Consider the following 18,826-nt stretch of genomic DNA (forward strand, 5'->3'; position numbering starts at 1 on the left):
AAGAATGAGCCTACCAACGAAGAAGAATTAAAGTGAGTTGTTGACGTTTCAGAAGTGTCACGAGTCCAGCAGTTTTTCCACATATGATACAGTTAAACACGTAAAATGGATCTCGTCTTGTACGTGATAGCTGCTGCTATCCTTGCTGTCCTGCTATTGTTTGCGGTCAAGTTGCGGAAGAAGACGCAGGAAGGTAAGTTAAAGAGAGCTGAGGAGCTTGCTTGCAATTTATTTCGAAACATATGACTGCGTTTTGACAGACTTTCTATGCTTACTCGTGGCCAGAACTTGCGAATATTCTATCAATCATTTACTTTGTAGTTGTGACATTAGTTCACACGTGTTTCGTCATCAGGAAAGAAGTAACAACAGGACCCAGATTGTGCATTCTTGTAAGGAAAAGTACAGATCCTTGTGTAATATATAACAATTCAACATAGTGCAAGTACTGACTCAACACCGGTTATTTACTATACGCACACAGTACATGCGCATTAATGTGCTAAATAAAGTAAAAAATGATTGATAAATAACACCAGTTTTATTAACATTCCACTTTTTAATTTCTTAATCGATGTTATAATGGTCATAATCGCTGATTCCAAAAATATTTGATAGGCTGCAGCAAATGATCACTCTCAGATCATCAGCTGTCAATCAATGAGCAGCAGCCAATGAGTTCATCTTTATTAAAATTTACGAGTAAAATAGTCCAATTAGGCAATGCAGAAATAGAGGAACAAAAAAATCATGAAGCTTAGTTTTGATTGGCACTGTCATATAAGATTTATTCAAAAGTAATTGTAGTTTCCTGAGTGTTTTTATAACTGCAATGGTGCAACACTGTTTGCAGCTGACAGAGAGCATGAGCAGGCGGTGGTCCGAGCGGCGGTGGCCCGTCCACGCCCGGTCGCGGTGGAGCGGGGGGCTGGCATGCCACGTCGAAGGAGGAACCTTGCGGGGGCGATGGCCAACCGAAGACCACAGAGAGAAGAAGAGGATCTTGGTAAAAAAAAGAAAACCTGACATATTTATGGAATTAAATTTCAATTCTCTATTTATATTGCTGACCGAATTTTGATTTTGGAGTAGGCCATAATCTGCAAAAATGCTTTGGCTATTTCAGAAGAAGAGCTAGAGCAGCAGGTAGAAGAAGACGATGAGGCGGAACTGCAGGGCTTGCAGCCGACTGCAAAAATTGGAGCCAAAAAGCAAAGGAAGCTTGAAGAGAAACAGGCTAAAAAAGCCCAGCGAGAGGTAAGAGGCTGAGAATAGTCACTTGTCTTTTAGTCAAACTCATTTATTCACTGAAAAACCACCAATTGTGAATTAGTATGCTTCTTCTATAATAGACAAGTAGGAGCATTGTGATACAGTGTTCCCTCGGTTATCGCGGTTAATGGGGATCGGGACCACCCGCTATAAGTGAATTTCCGCGAAGTAGGTATTCCCCTTCAAAAATGCTTAATTTGAATTTAATTCCAATTTTTATTTTTTATTTATTTTTTTACATTTTTTACCCCCCTGTATACAGTACACCATATAGAATATGGGTAGAGAGAGTGAAATTCATGTTATAACAAAAAAAAACTGTAAAATATGTTGTTTCAATGTAATATTTGTATTTTTTTTTTTCCAAAGAAAATCCGCAAAGCTCTGAGTCCGCGGTAGCTGAACCGCAAAGTAGTGAGGGAACACTGTAGTTGCATATGTTAATGTGAAACATTTTGACTGTTCAATATTTCTACAATGGGGAGAAACAAAATTGAACCAAGGTTGTTATAGTGAGGTGTTGCAGCATCCTTATTATTATTTTTGTTTAAAATGTATTAGCAGCTTCAAAAAGCCAAATAACCACAACTGGACGATTATAAAATGTCTTTACAGCTTGTGAAAACAACATTGAGCCAGGCTATGGAAAATTTACTCAATGTTATTAATCATTTCTGTATTCAGGCTGAGCTTGAAGAACGCGAAGAAAGGAAGAGGATACAAGAACTCCGAGATCAGGAGAGACGACAGGAGGAGGAGAAAGAAAGACAACTGGAAAAGAAAGAGGTCTTCCCATCTTTCAAATTTCTCTTCATAAATACCATATGCACACTCACTCGTTGTTCTTTCATCAGGAAGAAGAAGAGAGACGAGCTAAGGAGGAGCAGGAGAAACGAGAGGAGGACGAATACCTCAAACTCAAAGCTTCCTTTGTAGTAGAAGACCAGGGGGAGGAGGAGGAGCTCACTGAAGACCAGGTCAGGTTATTTGGGATTAGATCTCAAGGTTAACATCTTTGATAACTGGTTAAATAACATCTGATTTGTTTTTTTCCTTGCAGTCACGTAATTTGCTACGAGAATTCATCGATTACATAAAGGTGCTTTCTCACACACATTTTATCTTTGGGGATGATCCAGTAGTCCAATTTTTGTGTGACATTGCCTTCTGTGACCATCAGACGACAAAAGTGCTTCTGCTGGAAGACTTGGCTTCTCATTTTGGAATGAAAACAAAGGATGCTATTGCTAGACTGCAGGACCTGTTAGCAGATGGATCCCTAACTGGTTTGTGTACAATATTTTTGCTATAACCTATTGGTATTGTGTCGTGTAGCTAGTTTTGTCTCAATTTTTAAATGTTTTTTTTCCACGTAGGAGTCATTGATGACAGGGGGAAATTTATCTTCATCACTCCAGCAGAAATGGATGCTGTAGCTCAGTTTGTCAAACAAAGAGGTCGAGTTTCTATCTCTGAGTTGGCCCTGGCGAGTAATTCTTTGATTAATTTAAAACCAGAGAATCGCAGTACTGCCTGATTGAAATGGATGACTTTGATTTACAATCCTTCACATCCAAATTGTTCGATTTAATTGAAACATTTAGACCAAAATCTTAATGTTCCAGTGTCACATGATCCATTTTGCAAACCAAACCTTCACCAGAAAAAAAAACAAAAATATGTAGTAATTTATCTTTTTTTTTTTTGTGGCTGCCAATGGACGATTTCAACGAGGAGAGCCCTCAATTCAAAATACCAGGATATCTATTAAAAAAGATTTTTCTCTAATCACAAATTCACTTTTTCCATTTTTATTATGAAATGCTCTTTGGATGACTGTTTTCATCCTGTGGAATATCCGAGACGTTCTTCCTCAGCTCCCATGTAGAGTTGGCTCCTCGATCCTGAAAGAACAGCAACTCGATGTCAGTATGACCATTATCACATGATAAGAAATCAAATTCCTTACTTTTATAAGTACTCCAAGAGGTGCTAGATTCTTCCTCAAATCGTCACTCGCTTTAAGGAGTGGTAATCTGTCTGAATAAAGTGCTTCTTGGTTCGTCCCCGAAGATGTTGACTGACGGGTGAGAGCAAATGCTCGGACTTCACTTCGGAATTGAGTCAGCTGCTCGACAACGCCCTGGAGACTTCCAGACTGCCTTGTCACATCCACTTCCTACACAGAAAAATATTGGAGCAGCATCTTTTCTAAAATGAAGTTCCTTGGACCACTGCACGACCAAGGTAAGGTGCAGAAATGCAACATTTGATGGTATATAATTCATGCAACATGCTTATTTATGTCAAGGGTGTCAGAATCGGGTTGGTTCGCGGGCCGCTTTAACGTCAACTTGATTTCACGTGGGCCGGACTATTTAAGATAAAATATTTAGACTTTTAAAAAAATATAAATTGATTAAAAGAACTGGATCAAAAGCCCTGAATATCATTTGTTTAAAGATCTAAAAGTTTATTTTAGCTTTTTAAAAAAATATCTTTTTAGATTTTACAAAATGATTTTTGAACTAAAAACTGAAAAAAAGATTAAAAATGACAATTATGGATTTAAAAGGGGGAAAATCAGGAAATTTAATATAATCTATAATCTTCATTTGAATTTGATCCTAAAACATAAAGTCGGCACTCATGATTTACTTTCCCGGGCCTCACAAAATGATGTGGTGGGCCATATTTGGCCCCCGGGCCGCCACTTTGACACCTGTGATTTATATCTAAAATGCCCTTTTCCACTGTCTGTATTCTCACCCTCTTGCTACTGTGACAGTAAAATTTCCCCGAATACGGGATGATTAAAGTTATCTAATCTAATCTACGTGCATTCTGACCTTGTCATAAAACGGATCGATCCCAAACACGTCCAAGATGTCTCTTAAGTAAACAACCATGGCTCCAATCACTTCAGGACATCTGCTTGCACCTGCTGCCTGATTCCACAAAAATGGAAAGTAGGTTTGACATGGTGGTAAAAAAAAAACGTGGAAAATGTAAAAGCATGAGCTAATTACCGAGGAAACAGGCTGTAGTTGGCGGTTACCCTGATAAACCAAATTCATGATGGCGTTTATGGCTCTCGGGGTGTCAAAGTCATCAGCCAGAGCTGCCATCACGCTGGCTTTTGTTTTGGCCAACCTGGTGAGCAATCAATCATATCACCACATGCTGGAATATGAATGCTTAAAAAGTCCTTCCAATAGGTAGAAAAAAACTTAAAGTGGGATCCAACCTCTCCCAGAGTAGAGACTCCTGCATTGGCAAACACTGCAGCTGACCCTTAATGTAGGCCTGGGCATCATTACAGAAGTTTAAGATGGTAGCCAAAGAGGTCCGGGCCTCAGACATGCTCCCTGAACTGTAATCTATAGCTGCAGAGACATTGCAGGGAGGGAAGTCACTTTGTTAGCACCAGTGCACAAATCAAAAGCACACACACAAAACAGAATAAAAAAAAATACATGTTGCAATCATTTTGAGGAACTGCAGTATGTTTATGGTTGGTAATTGTTGGAGAGACTAGGCTAAAAGTGTTTAAACTACTGAATGCCGCCCACTTATTAATGATTGGCAGTAAATTATGGAGTATGGTCTGCACAAGAAGCTTGAGTTTGGCCTACATTCAGTTGCACTTCTCAGCTTCAACATTAGATGGAGCTAGTCACTTAAGTTCTTTCCATCAGGACATTGCAAAATCCCATAAATGCTCATTTAGGTCATTTTAATTTGTAAATGTCCCCATATTTTACAATAGTGTTATTATTCAAAGTCCATATAACATTAGTTTTTTTAGATGATACAATTTACTTTTTGTTTATTTTTTTAAATTACACCCCTTGTATTGATGAATTATAAAATTATTACTCTGTAAATATGCCTACAAAAAGGTCTAAAGGCAACCAATATAGGAAAACACAAACATGTTAAGATTCTTGATTTTGGGATACCTGATCTGTATTTGGTCAAAAGGCAGAACATACGAAACTCATTCGCAGAGTAAGACTGCAGGAAGTCCTGGTGATGCGTGAAAGGAAAAACAAACAGTTCGTCTCAGTGTACACACAAAATATAGGGGCCATTTTCAGGAGGAAAGTTGTTTAAATAAAGCCAGTTAGGTACCTTAATCGTGATGTAGTTCTTCAAAGATTTGGACATTTTTTCCACACTGCCTTTTAGGTGTAAATGTCCTAAGTGTATAAAAAGAATGTAGTTACTTCATTTGTAAATGTATTTAACTGTATTTTACTACTAATTCAGAAGCCGAGTGCATTGAAATAATCTAAGTGGCCTCCAAAGACAAAATTCTAAAACCAAGAACCAGTTCATGTTATGTTTTAATGTCACGAGTTACCTGAGTGCAAAAAATAATTTCCCCACTGTTCACACTGATGATAGGCTTCGCTTTGCGCCACCTCGTTCTCGTGGTGCGGGAAGGCCAGGTCCACGCCACCCGAGTGAATATCCAGCTGACTTCCAAAAACAGAGCTGAACGGACCACAAGGGACGACAGACATCACAGGTCAGTGAAGCAACCAAATGCTCGTAAAGAGAGCCAATCGGCTAATCGGGGGTGCCGGCAGACCTTGCTACGGTGGAACACTCGATATGCCACCCTGGCCTTCCTGAGCCCCAAGGAGATTCCCAGTGGGGTTCTTGAGGTTTTGATCGTTTCCATAGAGCAAAGTCCCTCACATTCCTTTTAATGGAGCTATCTGAAAAACATAGTCTTTATTATTCAAGCTGAGAAGGCAAACTGCAATGGTAAAAACCAACCAAGAAATAATTCAATACTATTTTTCTAATGTATCTGTACTTTATTTAAATTCCGTAATTTCAGGACTATATGGCGCATTGTATTTTTAGCCGCAGTGTCAGTAACAAGTGCTATTTCTGTATTTTAAACACACTTAGGACGCACCGTTTTTACAGACGCAGTAAGCCTTATAGTCGTGAAAATACGGTATATATATATTATATATATTTTGGGTGACATTTTATTCTTCTTACAGTGTCCATACACTAGACACCCATGAAAACAGATGATCAAATTCTACTGTATCTTATCTCACCACTTGCTTCCTGAGCATCTCCGGCTCCCCCAAATTTGCCGTAGCGATCCCCGATGGACTGAATATCAAAATACACATCACCTGTAAATCAAAATGAGTTATATTTTAATCAGTTGTTGAGGGAAAACCAAATCAACAGACAAAGTGCTTACCTTCTTTTGTGGCGTAAGCATTTCCGTTTGCGATGATTCTCTGAATGAAGGCAACAATTTGTGCTACGTTTTCAGTCACTCTTAAATACACTGCAGGAGGAATAACCTAGATATAAATACATAAAAACACAAACGTGTGTGTAACTTAAAATAAGACATTTAAGATTTTTTATAGTAGCAAAATTTCTGTCTAATAGGAAAATTTCATCGCTACATTTTCATTATTATCATTTTAAATATAATCAGGAATACTTGAATAATAGTTAGTTGTCATTTGGACTTTATTGAAAGCACATTGAATTGCTTATAAAACAATATGCAATAGGAGAAGTAGTGTCGGTTATAAGAGGGTTATAAAATGTGTAATTTACTTTAGGAATGACAGCAATATATGCACACCCACCTTCAAAGAAATCATATCCTTCTTGAATTCCTCTTCATACATTCTGGCGATGATGTCGGGCGGGACATTCTCCTAAGAAAAATAATAATTATAAGGTATATTTATTGAAAATAATTGGAAATCTGGTGTATATTACCTGCCACCCTCTTTGAATAATTTTGTCATCAATGTCTGTGATGACCATGGCATGGATGACCGTGATACCAAACAACCTGGACAAGATCCTCTGCAGCACATCAAACCTGACGTATGAACTTTAGGGACAACAGATATTCCAATGTTTATTAAAGTGAAAAATTCCATTTAATGCATGAGAATGTTATATACTATTACCATGCATGGCCCAAGTGGGCGTGGTCGTAAACGGTAGGCCCACAGCTATACCTGAAGCACAAACAAAATGATGTTATTGTAGAAGATCAATCCATGACAGGACTCCCAATTTAAATGAATTGGACGTCTAATCCTGTCAATGACAGATACCGATGTGATTCTGTAACCACTGTTTACATCACTTGAATGTGTTCAATACCAGGTGGCTACTCCTTCTCGAGCCAGAATGAGGGGCTCTTTCTGTTTGGTGAGGCTGTTGAATGTCTTCAAACCGGTGTCGAATCCCGTGGGAAGGATCCACTTTTTCTCGCTTCGGCTGCACGATTGGCGGATTTTTGTCCTTAAATCGAGTCCTTTACTTCGGCGTAGGAACGATTTGATTGTGTGTCTCCACATGTCGTGACCTCCCAGTGCTAGGAAACGAGAAAAGCCCCGATATAAAGAGCTAATTTAGCTCACCCACTACGCTTAAAATCGAGATCAAGATGTCAAATAATTAACCGACAAACACATTTTAAAAAGTGAACGAAATACACACGGTTTAATGAATGCACTAAAAGCAGGTAGACTCGGACTCAATTGTATACGTCATATCAATATAGACAAAACAAAGTTCAGATTTGTGCGTCAATTTCACCAACATATTGGATGTGGCAAAGTGGTGCGTAAGGAAGTGCTATTCATTTGCCGTATGCAAATATAAAAGGAATAATGCCTGTTTTCCTAAATATGGAACTGTGAAAAAATCCGCAAAACTAAATAAATATTAAATAAAAAATAAAGAATTTAATAGAATATTATTAGTTCGATACATCGCAACAGGCATAGTAACATTTATTTGCATTGCTTTTCGAGCATATCAGCCACATTCAATATGGCAACGCGTTGACGTATTATTGCAACGAACCAAGCAGCTCAAGATAAGACCCACCGCTTCTAACCGAACACTAAAGTCGCGCTGTCAAGCTGTAGTCTCGCGGCAACATCTTACCCGGAAGTGTTCGGAGTGTTCACGTGATTGGCGAATGTCGTTGCTGTACCCTCGCATCTGACACAACTATGTCGAGTTAGTTTGGTATTTCTCTCTTCTTTCAAGGAGACTCCCTTTATTTTTTTTGCTCCCCAAGATGCAGAACGTAATTAACACGGTGAAAGGAACCGCTCTCGGCGTGGCCGAGTTTCTCACGCCAGTTTTAAAGGTAAACTTAATTCGATATAACCAGTCTGGGATACCTTGTTTACCCCGTGAATAGATGAACGATTCATGCTTTTCTCATCCAATGAGATTTTGTTTTAAGACTTAGTCTATCATTGACGGCGATGCATGTCCAATCCTTCTGAACTGGAATGTTTGGCAGCGAAACTCGCAGTTTAAATGGATTCGACTTCGATCATCGCCAATGACAGTATAAATTAGTTAATTGAATCCGGTTTGGGTGTGGCGGATTATAGTGTTTTACATTAATGACTGATTTTCGACTGTTTTTTTGAATTTAGAGTGATTATTTGAAATTTGATTTGAGTCACAAAAAATGTCCTCCAATTCTAAGGTAACATAAATATGTATTTAATTTAACAGGAATCAAAATTCAAGGAAACTGGAGTCATCACACCAGAAGAGGTGAGGTTGATCCATGCTATCTTTTGTATTCATCCAAAGTTCAATAATAGCATCCTCATACTTTATTCATAATTTATTTAGTATAACAAAAAGCTAGTTTGCTTGTAGGAATCGAATCATTATATTTCAATATACTAAATATGAGTCCGAAATAAAAGTTTTTGGACCCCAAAAATTTGGATTAGGTTCCAAATCACTCACAATACCTCATTTCTAAATAAAAGCACACTGTGAATATATTTCTTTTCTTTTTTGTGTGTGTTAGTTTGAAGCTGCTGGAGATCATTTAGTTCATCACTGCCCCACCTGGAAATGGTCAGTATTTTTTTCATCCATGCAAAATGAGTTAACTCATGCAACGACCTTGTTGTTGTTGGCATAGTAAATGTGTATTCTGCAATTGTGAAAAAATAAGGAATAAGGTACTGATGGCTTGTGACTCAGGAATGTGCACGACATTGTTGTGCTGTTCTTGTTGGATTTCACAGAATGGTGCAATTCTCAACTGCGGAAACCCAACTTGTCTAATGAAACCAGTCTACTCAGGACTTTCATTTATTATATGATAGATTTTACACTATTACTAAGAAACCATATAAATTTACGTGTTTTGGCATGACATGCTAGTGGTAGTTGTCATTTAATGAGTACAATAAAATGATTGCATATTCAATTTGTTTCTTCTCTTATCTTCATTCAGGGCTAGTGGGGAAGAAGTTAAAATAAAGCCATATTTGCCCCCGGATAAACAATTCCTACTAACACGTAATGGTAAGAGTTCTGTCTTTCTAATAGTCTTAGGTCATCCACCACTTGTTTTACTGGAAAGCTAAATTAGGATTATTATTATAATTGTTTTTATATTTATGACAATTTCTTGTGGGTTTCAGTTCCCTGCTACAAGCGCTGTAAACAGATGGAGTACTCGGACGAGTTGGAGGCCATCATTGAGGAGGATGACGGAGACGGGGGATGGGTGGACACTTATCATCATGCAGGCATGGCAAAATTTCTCAGAGATGAGCTATTTCATTTGTGATTTCAAGACAATTCTGTAACATAATCACAAATATTGTCTGAAATTCAGTAAATGAATGCAAGAATGACCCATAACATCAATTTGTTTTGGTGCATCATGTCGGCACAGAATCAATAACCATGCTTCATTTTTTTCTAGGTGTATTAGGTGTCACTGATGCAGTGCAGGAAATTTCACTGGACAATAACAAGGTATCTGTTGTGGCTTTGTGTTGAGCCATTTGTTAGCTAATGTGGAACTAAGAGTGTTTAGGCATTTGTGCAAGACTTCACCTACCTGTCTCTTTCTCTTTTGCTTTTTATCTTTTTTTTCTCCCCTAAAATTGATGATATGGGTGAGATTGAGCAAAGAAATTAGATTATTTTGCTAAAGTAAGGGGTAAAAACCATTGTAGCTAGTTAAAGTAAGGCAAGGGTGTCAGAATCGGGGTGTTTCACGGGCCGCATTAACGTCAACTCAATTTTATGTGGGCCGGACCATTTTACATATAATATTTCGATTTTTTTTTAAATAAATGGATTAAAAGAACTGGATTAAAATCCCTGAATATTCAGTTTTTTTATAGATCAAAAACAATGTTTATTTTAGCTTTTTTTAAATATATTTTTTGATTTTTTTTTAAAAATGATTTTTGAACTAAAAACACAGAAAAAATGATTAAAATATGACCATTATTGATTTAAAAGGGGGAAAATCAGGAAATTTAATATACATCTATACTATTCGTTTTAATTTGATCCTAAAACAGAAAGTCAGCACTCATGATTATCTTTCTCGGGCCACACAAAATGATGCGGCGGACCTGATTTGGCCCCCGGGCCGCCACTTTTACACGTAAAGTAAGGAAAAATAGCATTTTGTTGTAATAATTCCACACATCTCTTTATTGTACAGTCATATCCAATTTTTCCCGGCCAGACTCCCACAAAATCCGGATCTATGTCTCAAGTAGGCCCAACTTTAAGATTTTTAGCCATTTATCAGCTATGTATTGTCTTCCTTCAAGGACAAGAACATGAACAGTACGTCTGCTGCCTGTTTAGATGATGACGAAGATGACGAAGATGGCGAGGCAGCAGATATGGAAGGTATTTCAAATAGTGCTCTTGTGCTTTTATTCCACTGTCACAGCATAACCGTCATTACTCCTCCTTTTCTAGAATATGAGGAAAGCGGCTTACTGGAAATGGATGAGGTAAGACGGCGTGAGTACCCGCCTGTCAATGTGTGTGCCTCTCTCATGCTTTTTTTCTGGCTCCAGGCCACCCTTGACACTAGTAAAATGGTGCAAGCTAAAGTCAAAGCAGAACCCGGGTGTGAAGACGCCATCCTTCAGACGAGGACATATGACCTTTACATCACGTACGATAAATACTACCAGACACCTCGACTCTGGCTCTTCGGCTACGATGAAGTATGTACCTGGCTGTTACTAGCCTACACCCCATTTTAGTTCACCGTATTTTAACGGCTATAAGGTGTACTTAAAAGTCTTAAATTTTCTCCAAAATAGACAGTGCGCCTTATAATCCAGCGCCTTATATATGAAAAAAAAACAGAAAACCAAAAACGAAAAAACACCAGTCGGATATTAAAAAAAACACAAACGCTTGAACTGAAACAATACTGTTAAATATGCAGATGCCATCAAAATCTTCCATCATATAGCTCCTCCCCCACTGCAAGATTTTATACAAAGCATCAACAATGGCTGGTTCTAGAGGTGAATGTGTAGTGAGTGCTTCATACCTGGAAGTCAATAGCAATTACCGTATTTTCACGACTATAAGGCGCACTTAAAAGTCTTACATTTTCTCCAAAATAGACAGTGCGCCTTATAATACAGTGCGCTTTATATATGGAAAAAATGTCATTCATTGAGGGTGCGCCTTATAGTCGTGAAAATACAGTACATTATTTACTTTGGTCTTATGCCTTTTTGCCTTGTCATTGCGAATTTCTCAATGGTTTGGGGTTTTTTCAATTATACTAACTCATACGTGTATACAATGTTCCCTCTAAGCTGTGTGCATGCGCAATTGCGCACTACTCTCGTCTTTGCGCAGCAGCAATCATGTGGTGAATAGTAAATAAAATCCAAACTTTTTTAAACCCCTTTCCCCATGATGGCGCCGCTTACACGGCAGCCAGTGGCAGTAGCTCTGCCCACTCTTATGTTTTTTGTGTTTTACAGCATGTTTTACATGATAATTTAAAAAAAATCCCATTACCGCTCCTTTAGGAAAGGCAACCTCTGACTGTGGACCAAATGTACGAAGACATAAGCCAAGACCACGTGAAAAAGACAGTCACTATTGAAAACCATCCACATCTTCCTCCGCCCGCTATGTGCTCTGTCCACCCCTGCAGGTGAGTCTAAAGACAAGTTAAAAATTACCCAATACTTATTCTCATTTTCGCTGTTCCCTCGGTTATCGCAGTTAATGGGGAACGGGGCCACCCGCGATAAGTGAATTTCCACAAAGTAGGGATTCCCCTTCAAAAATGCTTAATTTGAATTTAATTTAAAAATATATATATGTATTTTTAAAAAAAAAATTTTTACATTTTTATTTTATTTTATTTTTTTTTTTTTTTTTTACCCCCCTGTTTACAGTACACCATATAGAATACGGGTAGAGAGAGTGAAATTCATGTTATAACAAAAACTGTAAAATATGTTGTTTCAATGTAATATTTGTATTTTTTTCCCCCCAAAAAATCCGCAAAGCTCTGAGTCCGGGGCAGCTGAACCGCAAAGTAGCGAGGGAACACTGTACTAAGATCATCCATGATGTAAACTATGTAGAAACTATTTTTAGAAAATTCAGTAAAAATTTTATTTCCACTGCAGACATGCCGAAGTGATGAAAAAGATCATTGAGACAGTGGCTGAAGGAGGTGGTGAACTTGGAGTACATATGTATCCTTTATTCATTGTTTTAAACAACAAATCAAGTTTATTATGATGTCCATTGTGTTTTATGAACTGTAAACAAATTCATTTGCTTTATTCCTTGACTGTGGTTTGCAGGTATCTTCTCATTTTTCTCAAATTTGTGCAGGCTGTCATTCCCACAATAGAATATGACTACACAAGACACTTCACCATGTAAAAATGGGGGATAATGGTAAGGCAGTTTTTCTGCCACATATGGTCCGGTCTGAATATAAGATAATGTTTGTTACTCTGAAACAATTGGCAGAGTTTTCAGGGGGCGAGAATGAAATCAGACAATGTTTAAATGTGTCACAAATCTGCCGTAAAATTGGCGCCGTGTACGTTAACAAATGTAATCTGTAACTGAACAGTGCAAGATTTTCAACGGTCACCCACCACTCGGTGTTAAGTTTGGTTAACTCTGTTAACCGCTTGCTTATTTGGCAACCCTGAGTGCACACTAAGCCACATTCCATTGTTATTTAGAACTCTAATTTTAATGCAAATATTGATAAATTCACTTGATTGATTGACACCAAGTTCTCCCACTGCCTTTGCATCTATGGTTAAAGTCTCCTTTATTTACATGTGAAGTTTACATCAGCTTTAAGTGTTTACCAAAAAAAGAGCCTAAAATGTGGAAAAAAATGGACGCATATCTTGTAGGAAAATTCTTGAATTGAATTGTGCAAAAATTATACATGATTGTTTTGAAATGAAATTGAAACTGGAAAAAAATGTCAAATAAATTAATAAATTGTGCAATATTATAGTATTTGTATGAGGTAGTATATGATCATTTTTTCCCCCAGACTTAAACCCAGTGGAGTTAAAATTGGACTTTCTTGGGAGGGAAATTTTTAATCTTTTTTTTTCTTTCTAGTACATTTTACCCTTATAAATGTCAAGGTATTTGAATGACATGTTTCTTTGATGCAAGCTTTTTCCACCTTTGATGCTTCTAAGGAAACATCATCATTCTCGGGTATTCAATCATTTGGTTATCTAAATCTTTATTTCAGACACATCTGTATGTTACACACTTTTTAAAATGTCATGTGGAAAGAATGTAAAGAAAAATAATGTATCCACCAAAATTGAGTAGCAGTCTACTCTTGTCATTATTCACATTACATTCAACTTACATTCAAATATATGGAAAGACTAAAGGGTTTAATGGAAGCTTTTTTATTTTCTACACAGTTCTCACACACACATACACAAAGATACTGTGTGTGTGTACATAGCATATGCATGTGTATCCATCTTGGTTGGCCCCACTCTAACAAAAACTGCCATTTTGTCTTAATATTCTGAATGTTTTGATGTTCCTTAAGCAGAAGACTGAACTATTGCACATCATCTCACCCAGCAGCTTGTGTGGATAACTTGGCAACAAACTAAATGGTTGTGGCACAATGTGTAAAACAATAAATAATATCAATATTAAGTTACTGATGTTCATTCAATGCAGTCTGTGCTTTGGTGAGCTTTCCTTTATTTTATTTTTTTGCTCATTCTTACCATTGCTGATAAGTACAAATACTTCTTTACTTTACATTACTTTTTCTACAGTTCACATCAGCCAGGTCAAATTGTTTTAATGTGAAAAGTCAAGCTTAAGATGGGACAAAAAAAAACAAACAAATTAAAATTAAAAAAAAAACAAGACAACAGGGGAAAAATGTTGGGTTTTAACACTATAAATGTAATAAAAGATGGAAATGTGCATGCAGAGTATTTTTTTGGTTATATATAAATAATATAATATATTTCTGCCGAGTCATGACTAGTAGCTTAAATCCCTTTTTTTGTGCATTTCAAGTTACTTAATTTTTGCCACTAGAGGCGCTAGCGCGCCAAACGAGTTACTAATATTGACAGCGAGAAAGGAAGAAGAATGTCTTTCATCACCGGTTTGTTGTTTGCGCTCCGTTGTGGAGTCCAAGTGAAGGCAAATGTGGAGGTCGCGTAACTCATGTACAACATGTCAATGTTGTACCCCACTTTGTGCCTCTGTGCCTACGGCTTATTTGCTAACCTGCGACCATCGGAGCCTTTTCTTACCGCTTACTTGATGAGCCCAGACAAGAACCTGACCGAGACGCAGGTGAGGAGGAAGCGACCTGCACGCGGCCATCACCGGATGGCCAAAAATATATTTATACCTATAATATTTATTTGTATTTTTATTTTTCATAAACATCGCGGTCAACTAAAAAAATGTCTTATTTATCACCTTTTTTGACTGCACTAAAACATGAGCATTCACAGCCTGCCCTCATATTTTATTATTTAAATACTATGACATTAAATACTATAAAAATAATAAATAAAATAGACTTTAAAAATCTGGGTTCATAAATTGATGGTATTTTATTATCATTAACATTTTATGAATTTATATACATTTATATGTTTAATAATGTTGAGAAGTTGAAGCAAAAGTCATTAATACTCATTAACGTCATTTATAGCAAAAATTAAAGCCCTAAAATGCACAATAAATGCTCTGTCGATGGAATAAATTAACATTTTTTAAATATTTTATTCACTCCTTTCTCAGTCCAAATGGACACATAAAACTTGTATTTTTCTTCCTGAAAATAAAAAAGTGTGGTTAGTTGAAACTATAATCTCCCATCAACAACAAATCCTAAATCCTTTGGAATTTGTGATAATCTAAAACGATTTATTTTCTACTAACTACCTCGAGAAAGCAGTTTGCTCAGTACCATGACAGAACAAGATCACATGTTCATACACAGAGAATATATACATTATATGTAATTGCCGTCCATCAGATCCATTTATACTGTGTTTTTGTCATATAAGATAAACCAGGAGAAAATACCATTTATTGGTCTGTTTCGCAGGTTGTGAGTGAAATCTACCCCATCTGGACGTATTCTTATCTGGCGTTGCTGCTCCCTGTCTTCCTGGCCACCGACTACCTCCGTTATAAACCTATATTGCTGTTACAGGCTGCAAGCTTTGTGGTGACTTACACAATGCTCCTCAAAGCACAAGGCCTCCGTGCCATGCAGTTGCTGGAGTTTTTCTTTGGGCTAGCCACCGCCTCGGAGGTAGCCTACTTCTCGTACATCTACAGCGTGGTCGAGCCCGCCCACTACCGCCGGGTGACCGCTTACTGTCGCAGTGTTACCCTCTTGGGTTCGGCCGCTGGCTCTCTGATTGGCCAGCTCCTTCTGACCGTGGCCCAAGTCCGGCTGGTGTACCTTGTCTGGGCCACGCTGGCGTCGGCAGTGTTGGCGTTCGTCCCCCCGTGGTTTCTGCCCATGCCCAGGCAAAGTTTGTTCTTCCACAAGAAAGCGGAGGGGACGACGCAAGGACAGTGCGACTATGGCGGTTCCCTCATCGAGAATGTTGACAACAAGGCGTCTCTAAACAATAGAGACCTTTCCAATGTGAGTTTAAAATCTGAGTCGAGCTCTACAACTCGACTTCTTCATCCCCAAAGGCAATGTTCCCTCTAAGATGCGCGAGTGCAAAATTGCGCTACTCTCGTCTTCTCTGCGCAGCAGCAATCATATGGCGCTCAGTAAATAAAATCCAAACTTTTTATTTTTTACCCCTTTCCCCATGATGGCGCCGTTTATGCGGCAGCCAGTGGCAGTAGCTCTTTCCACTCTTATGTTTTTTGTGTTTTACAGCATGTTTTACATGAAAAATTAGAGGAAACATTGACATGCACCTGCTTATGGCAGGTGTGATACTGGTGTTCCCATAGCGAGCAATGATGTCGCTCACACTGCTACTCAGTGCGCTCAGGGAGGTTGTCTTTCTGCCCAGACCAACGAAAAATTAGAGGGAACATTGCCCAACGGTGAATTTAAACTCAATTTCCTTTCCCAGTATTTCATTGGTTGTCTCTCTTAGGCTTCTCCCTCATTCTCCGAGGTGACAACCAGAAGCTGTGGGCTCTCAGGGGTCTTGAAGATGCTTACGGTTGACTTCCTACACTGTTACAGACGAGGCCCTCTGCTGGCCTGGTCGCTCTGGTGGGCGTTGGCTACGTGCGGCTATTTTCAGGTGCTCAACTATGCCCAAGCGTTATGGGAGAACATCCGTCCTTCTACTGAGTATGACATCTACAACGGTTATGTGGAGACATTGTCCACATTGCTAGGTATGATGATGTTTCTTATATTGTCGCAGAAACGTTATCAACATCCTATTCTAAGATAATGTCTTGGATGGGGGTCTGGGGGGGATTCTTTAGGGGCTGTAGCTGCCCTTCTGGTGGGACACTTGCCCGTGCGCTGGACATTGTGGGGAGAACTGGCCTTATGTGGCCTATCGCTGCTCATGGCAGCGTGTGTGCTCGTCATGGTCGCCTTGAAGAGCATCTGGCTGTGTTATGGCACCTATGTCATTTTCAGAGCCACCTACATGCTACTTATTACCGTTGCCACGTAAGTGTCATGTCCTGCCCTGTCATTTCTTGTATAGTTAATTCAAATTACAGCAATTCATTGATGGCCATAAACAAGTCCAGGTTGGAACTAAATTAAGATGGTCTTATTACAATAAACCCAGTAAAAAAAATATGAAATTGTTCATCGAGAACCAGCAAGTAGCAGTAATCCCTCAAATATCGCGGTTATTGATAATCGAAAAATTGCAAAGTTCACCCTATTATAACTTTTTTTCTTCAATCCTAGTAAAAAAAGTGGCTTCTGCTTAAGTGTTTCAGTGTGGATTTTCACATTTTTAATAACTTAAAAAAACATTTTTACTTAATACTGGAAAAAAATAGTAAAGTAGTGAATTTGCGATAAGTGAGGGATTACTGTACTCTATTGTGTTTCTAAAATGTTCCTTGCTGTATTTTGCAAACTCTTGGTAATGATAGTATTTTGATGGCAACATGACATCAAATAGTGTATCTCCTTGAAGCCATGTAAAATATTTGTTGATACACTCTTTTCTCCGGCAGATATCAAATAGCATCCAGCCTCGACATGCAGCGTTATGCCTTGGTGTTTGGCGTTAACACCTTCGTGGCTCTGCTACTGCAGTCTATGCTCACTTTGGTAGTGGTGGACTCTGCTGTCCTGGGCTTGGACATCTTCACTCAGGTGAGAAAATGTCATTCACTCTTACCAATTGACATCATACAATCTCACATATTTCAATAGCATTGTCAAAATGATTTTGTGATCATAGTTATGGCACTTCCATGATATACTGAATGCACTACTTATACGTTTTGGTGCGATTGAGACTTACAAGTGAGACATGCTCTCATTATGGTTTTTCCCTCCATCAGTTCTATGTCTACTGCGGCTACTTTGCGGTCATTTCCGCTGTTTTCCTCTTGGCTGCAGTTTTTAAAGTGACCACAAAGCGGCACTCTGAACTGGACGCCCTGTCTAGAAGCCCAGAAGACACAGACATCTCGTGATAGACACAGTGGTGGGTCGATTATTTTTATTTTATTTTGACGTCTATTCACAAATTCAGCAGCTTGCCTCAAGGCATTTTGGTTCAATTGTTTTTGGGAGTTGACGTTTGACTAAGCACTTCTGTCGTTTAGAAGAAACAATTCCGAGTTATAGTATTAAACTCACTGCACTGAATTTAAGGCCTTAGAATTGAATGCAATTCTGCGTGCACTTCCATCTTTCCACACATTTTTTTATATGAACATTCATTCGTGTGCCTCAAATCACTTGTTACAGCCAAATAGCTTGTTCTACTGAATATGTTAAATTATATATTTTTATTGTCTTGTAAACAGGACTATGCAAAAAAGTGTGGTTAAAAGAGTTTGACTATGTGGATATAAATGTGACAATGACTAACTTAAAATATGATAATGAAATACAGTGACTAAAAAAAACTTATGTATATAATATCTTTGTTTGCTTTGGTTACAAAAATGTTTAAAAAATTCTCCAATACTGCACCTGAATGTTTGTGTGCTGTTTACAAATACACAAATCTATATTCAAATT

The 18,826-nt window shown here is 38.1% G+C and overlaps 4 protein-coding genes across 5 annotated transcripts; 3 read left to right on the forward strand and 1 right to left on the reverse strand.

Annotated features, from left to right (window-relative positions):
• Positions 1-3,067, forward strand: ddrgk1 (DDRGK domain containing 1). Its single transcript, XM_077728819.1, has 8 exons — positions 1-193; positions 854-1,006; positions 1,127-1,257; positions 1,957-2,058; positions 2,127-2,249; positions 2,333-2,371; positions 2,453-2,558; positions 2,649-3,067. The coding sequence occupies exons 1-8, from the start codon at positions 106-108 to the stop codon at positions 2,807-2,809; spliced, it is 903 nt and encodes a 300-aa protein (XP_077584945.1). The 5' UTR covers positions 1-105; the 3' UTR covers positions 2,810-3,067.
• Positions 3,068-7,847, reverse strand: cars2 (cysteinyl-tRNA synthetase 2, mitochondrial). Its single transcript, XM_077728829.1, has 15 exons — positions 7,444-7,847; positions 7,245-7,295; positions 7,048-7,165; positions 6,912-6,983; positions 6,509-6,614; positions 6,357-6,437; positions 5,870-5,999; positions 5,639-5,772; positions 5,407-5,474; positions 5,235-5,301; positions 4,520-4,658; positions 4,302-4,425; positions 4,122-4,220; positions 3,242-3,451; positions 3,068-3,176 (listed from the first exon to the last, which is right to left on the reverse strand). The coding sequence occupies exons 1-15, from the start codon at positions 7,638-7,640 to the stop codon at positions 3,087-3,089; spliced, it is 1,686 nt and encodes a 561-aa protein (XP_077584955.1). The 5' UTR covers positions 7,641-7,847; the 3' UTR covers positions 3,068-3,086.
• Positions 7,848-8,190: 343 nt separating this feature from the next.
• atg3 (autophagy related 3) lies at positions 8,191-13,615 on the forward strand. Its single transcript, XM_077728633.1, has 12 exons — positions 8,191-8,443; positions 8,824-8,865; positions 9,131-9,180; positions 9,566-9,636; positions 9,756-9,863; positions 10,043-10,095; positions 10,911-10,992; positions 11,065-11,099; positions 11,166-11,318; positions 12,147-12,274; positions 12,759-12,827; positions 12,939-13,615. The coding sequence occupies exons 1-12, from the start codon at positions 8,372-8,374 to the stop codon at positions 13,018-13,020; spliced, it is 945 nt and encodes a 314-aa protein (XP_077584759.1). The 5' UTR covers positions 8,191-8,371; the 3' UTR covers positions 13,021-13,615.
• Positions 13,616-14,708: 1,093 nt separating this feature from the next.
• Positions 14,709-18,775, forward strand: slc19a2 (solute carrier family 19 member 2). 2 transcript variants are annotated; one of them, XM_077713706.1, is made up of 6 exons: positions 14,709-14,955; positions 15,722-16,273; positions 16,767-16,995; positions 17,089-17,281; positions 17,806-17,947; positions 18,139-18,775. In XM_077713706.1, exons 1-6 carry the CDS (start codon positions 14,824-14,826, stop codon positions 18,271-18,273), a joined length of 1,383 nt encoding a protein of 460 aa, XP_077569832.1. In that variant the 5' UTR covers positions 14,709-14,823; the 3' UTR covers positions 18,274-18,775. The 2 variants fall into 2 exon arrangements, with proteins under 2 accessions (XP_077569832.1, XP_077569823.1); XM_077713697.1 differs by having other exon boundaries at positions 14,710-14,955; positions 16,746-16,995.
• The last annotated feature ends 51 nt before the right edge of the window (positions 18,776-18,826 follow it).

This window comes from Stigmatopora nigra, chromosome 1, assembly GCF_051989575.1.
Source record: "Stigmatopora nigra isolate UIUO_SnigA chromosome 1, RoL_Snig_1.1, whole genome shotgun sequence".
In the NCBI taxonomy this organism is placed as follows: domain Eukaryota; kingdom Metazoa; phylum Chordata; class Actinopteri; order Syngnathiformes; family Syngnathidae; genus Stigmatopora; species Stigmatopora nigra.

What these genes read in the sequence shown, in the direction of transcription:
- ddrgk1 (XM_077728819.1), top strand. Translation starts at nt 106, where the DNA reads ATGGATCTCGTCTTGTACGTGATAGCTGCTGCTATCCTTGCTGTCCTG. An exon ending in AATTCATCGATTACATAAAG is followed by an intron (nt 2,372 to 2,452) that starts GTGCTTTCTCAC and finishes TGTGACCATCAG; the next exon opens with ACGACAAAAGTGCTTCTGCT. An exon ending in AGCAGATGGATCCCTAACTG is followed by an intron (nt 2,559 to 2,648) that starts GTTTGTGTACAA and finishes TTTTCCACGTAG; the next exon opens with GAGTCATTGATGACAGGGGG.
- cars2 (XM_077728829.1), bottom strand. Translation starts at nt 7,640, where the DNA reads ATGTGGAGACACACAATCAAATCGTTCCTACGCCGAAGTAAAGGACTC. An exon ending in GAGTGTTCCACCGTAGCAAG is followed by an intron (nt 5,773 to 5,869) that starts GTCTGCCGGCAC and finishes TGGTCCGTTCAG; the next exon opens with CTCTGTTTTTGGAAGTCAGC. An exon ending in TTTGACCAAATACAGATCAG is followed by an intron (nt 4,659 to 5,234) that starts GTATCCCAAAAT and finishes ATGTCTCTGCAG; the next exon opens with CTATAGATTACAGTTCAGGG.
- atg3 (XM_077728633.1), top strand. Translation starts at nt 8,372, where the DNA reads ATGCAGAACGTAATTAACACGGTGAAAGGAACCGCTCTCGGCGTGGCC. An exon ending in TTCTCACGCCAGTTTTAAAG is followed by an intron (nt 8,444 to 8,823) that starts GTAAACTTAATT and finishes TTAATTTAACAG; the next exon opens with GAATCAAAATTCAAGGAAAC. An exon ending in GCTTACTGGAAATGGATGAG is followed by an intron (nt 11,100 to 11,165) that starts GTAAGACGGCGT and finishes TTCTGGCTCCAG; the next exon opens with GCCACCCTTGACACTAGTAA.
- slc19a2 (XM_077713697.1), top strand. Translation starts at nt 14,824, where the DNA reads ATGTACAACATGTCAATGTTGTACCCCACTTTGTGCCTCTGTGCCTAC. An exon ending in GACATTGTCCACATTGCTAG is followed by an intron (nt 16,996 to 17,088) that starts GTATGATGATGT and finishes GGGATTCTTTAG; the next exon opens with GGGCTGTAGCTGCCCTTCTG. An exon ending in GCTTGGACATCTTCACTCAG is followed by an intron (nt 17,948 to 18,138) that starts GTGAGAAAATGT and finishes TCCCTCCATCAG; the next exon opens with TTCTATGTCTACTGCGGCTA.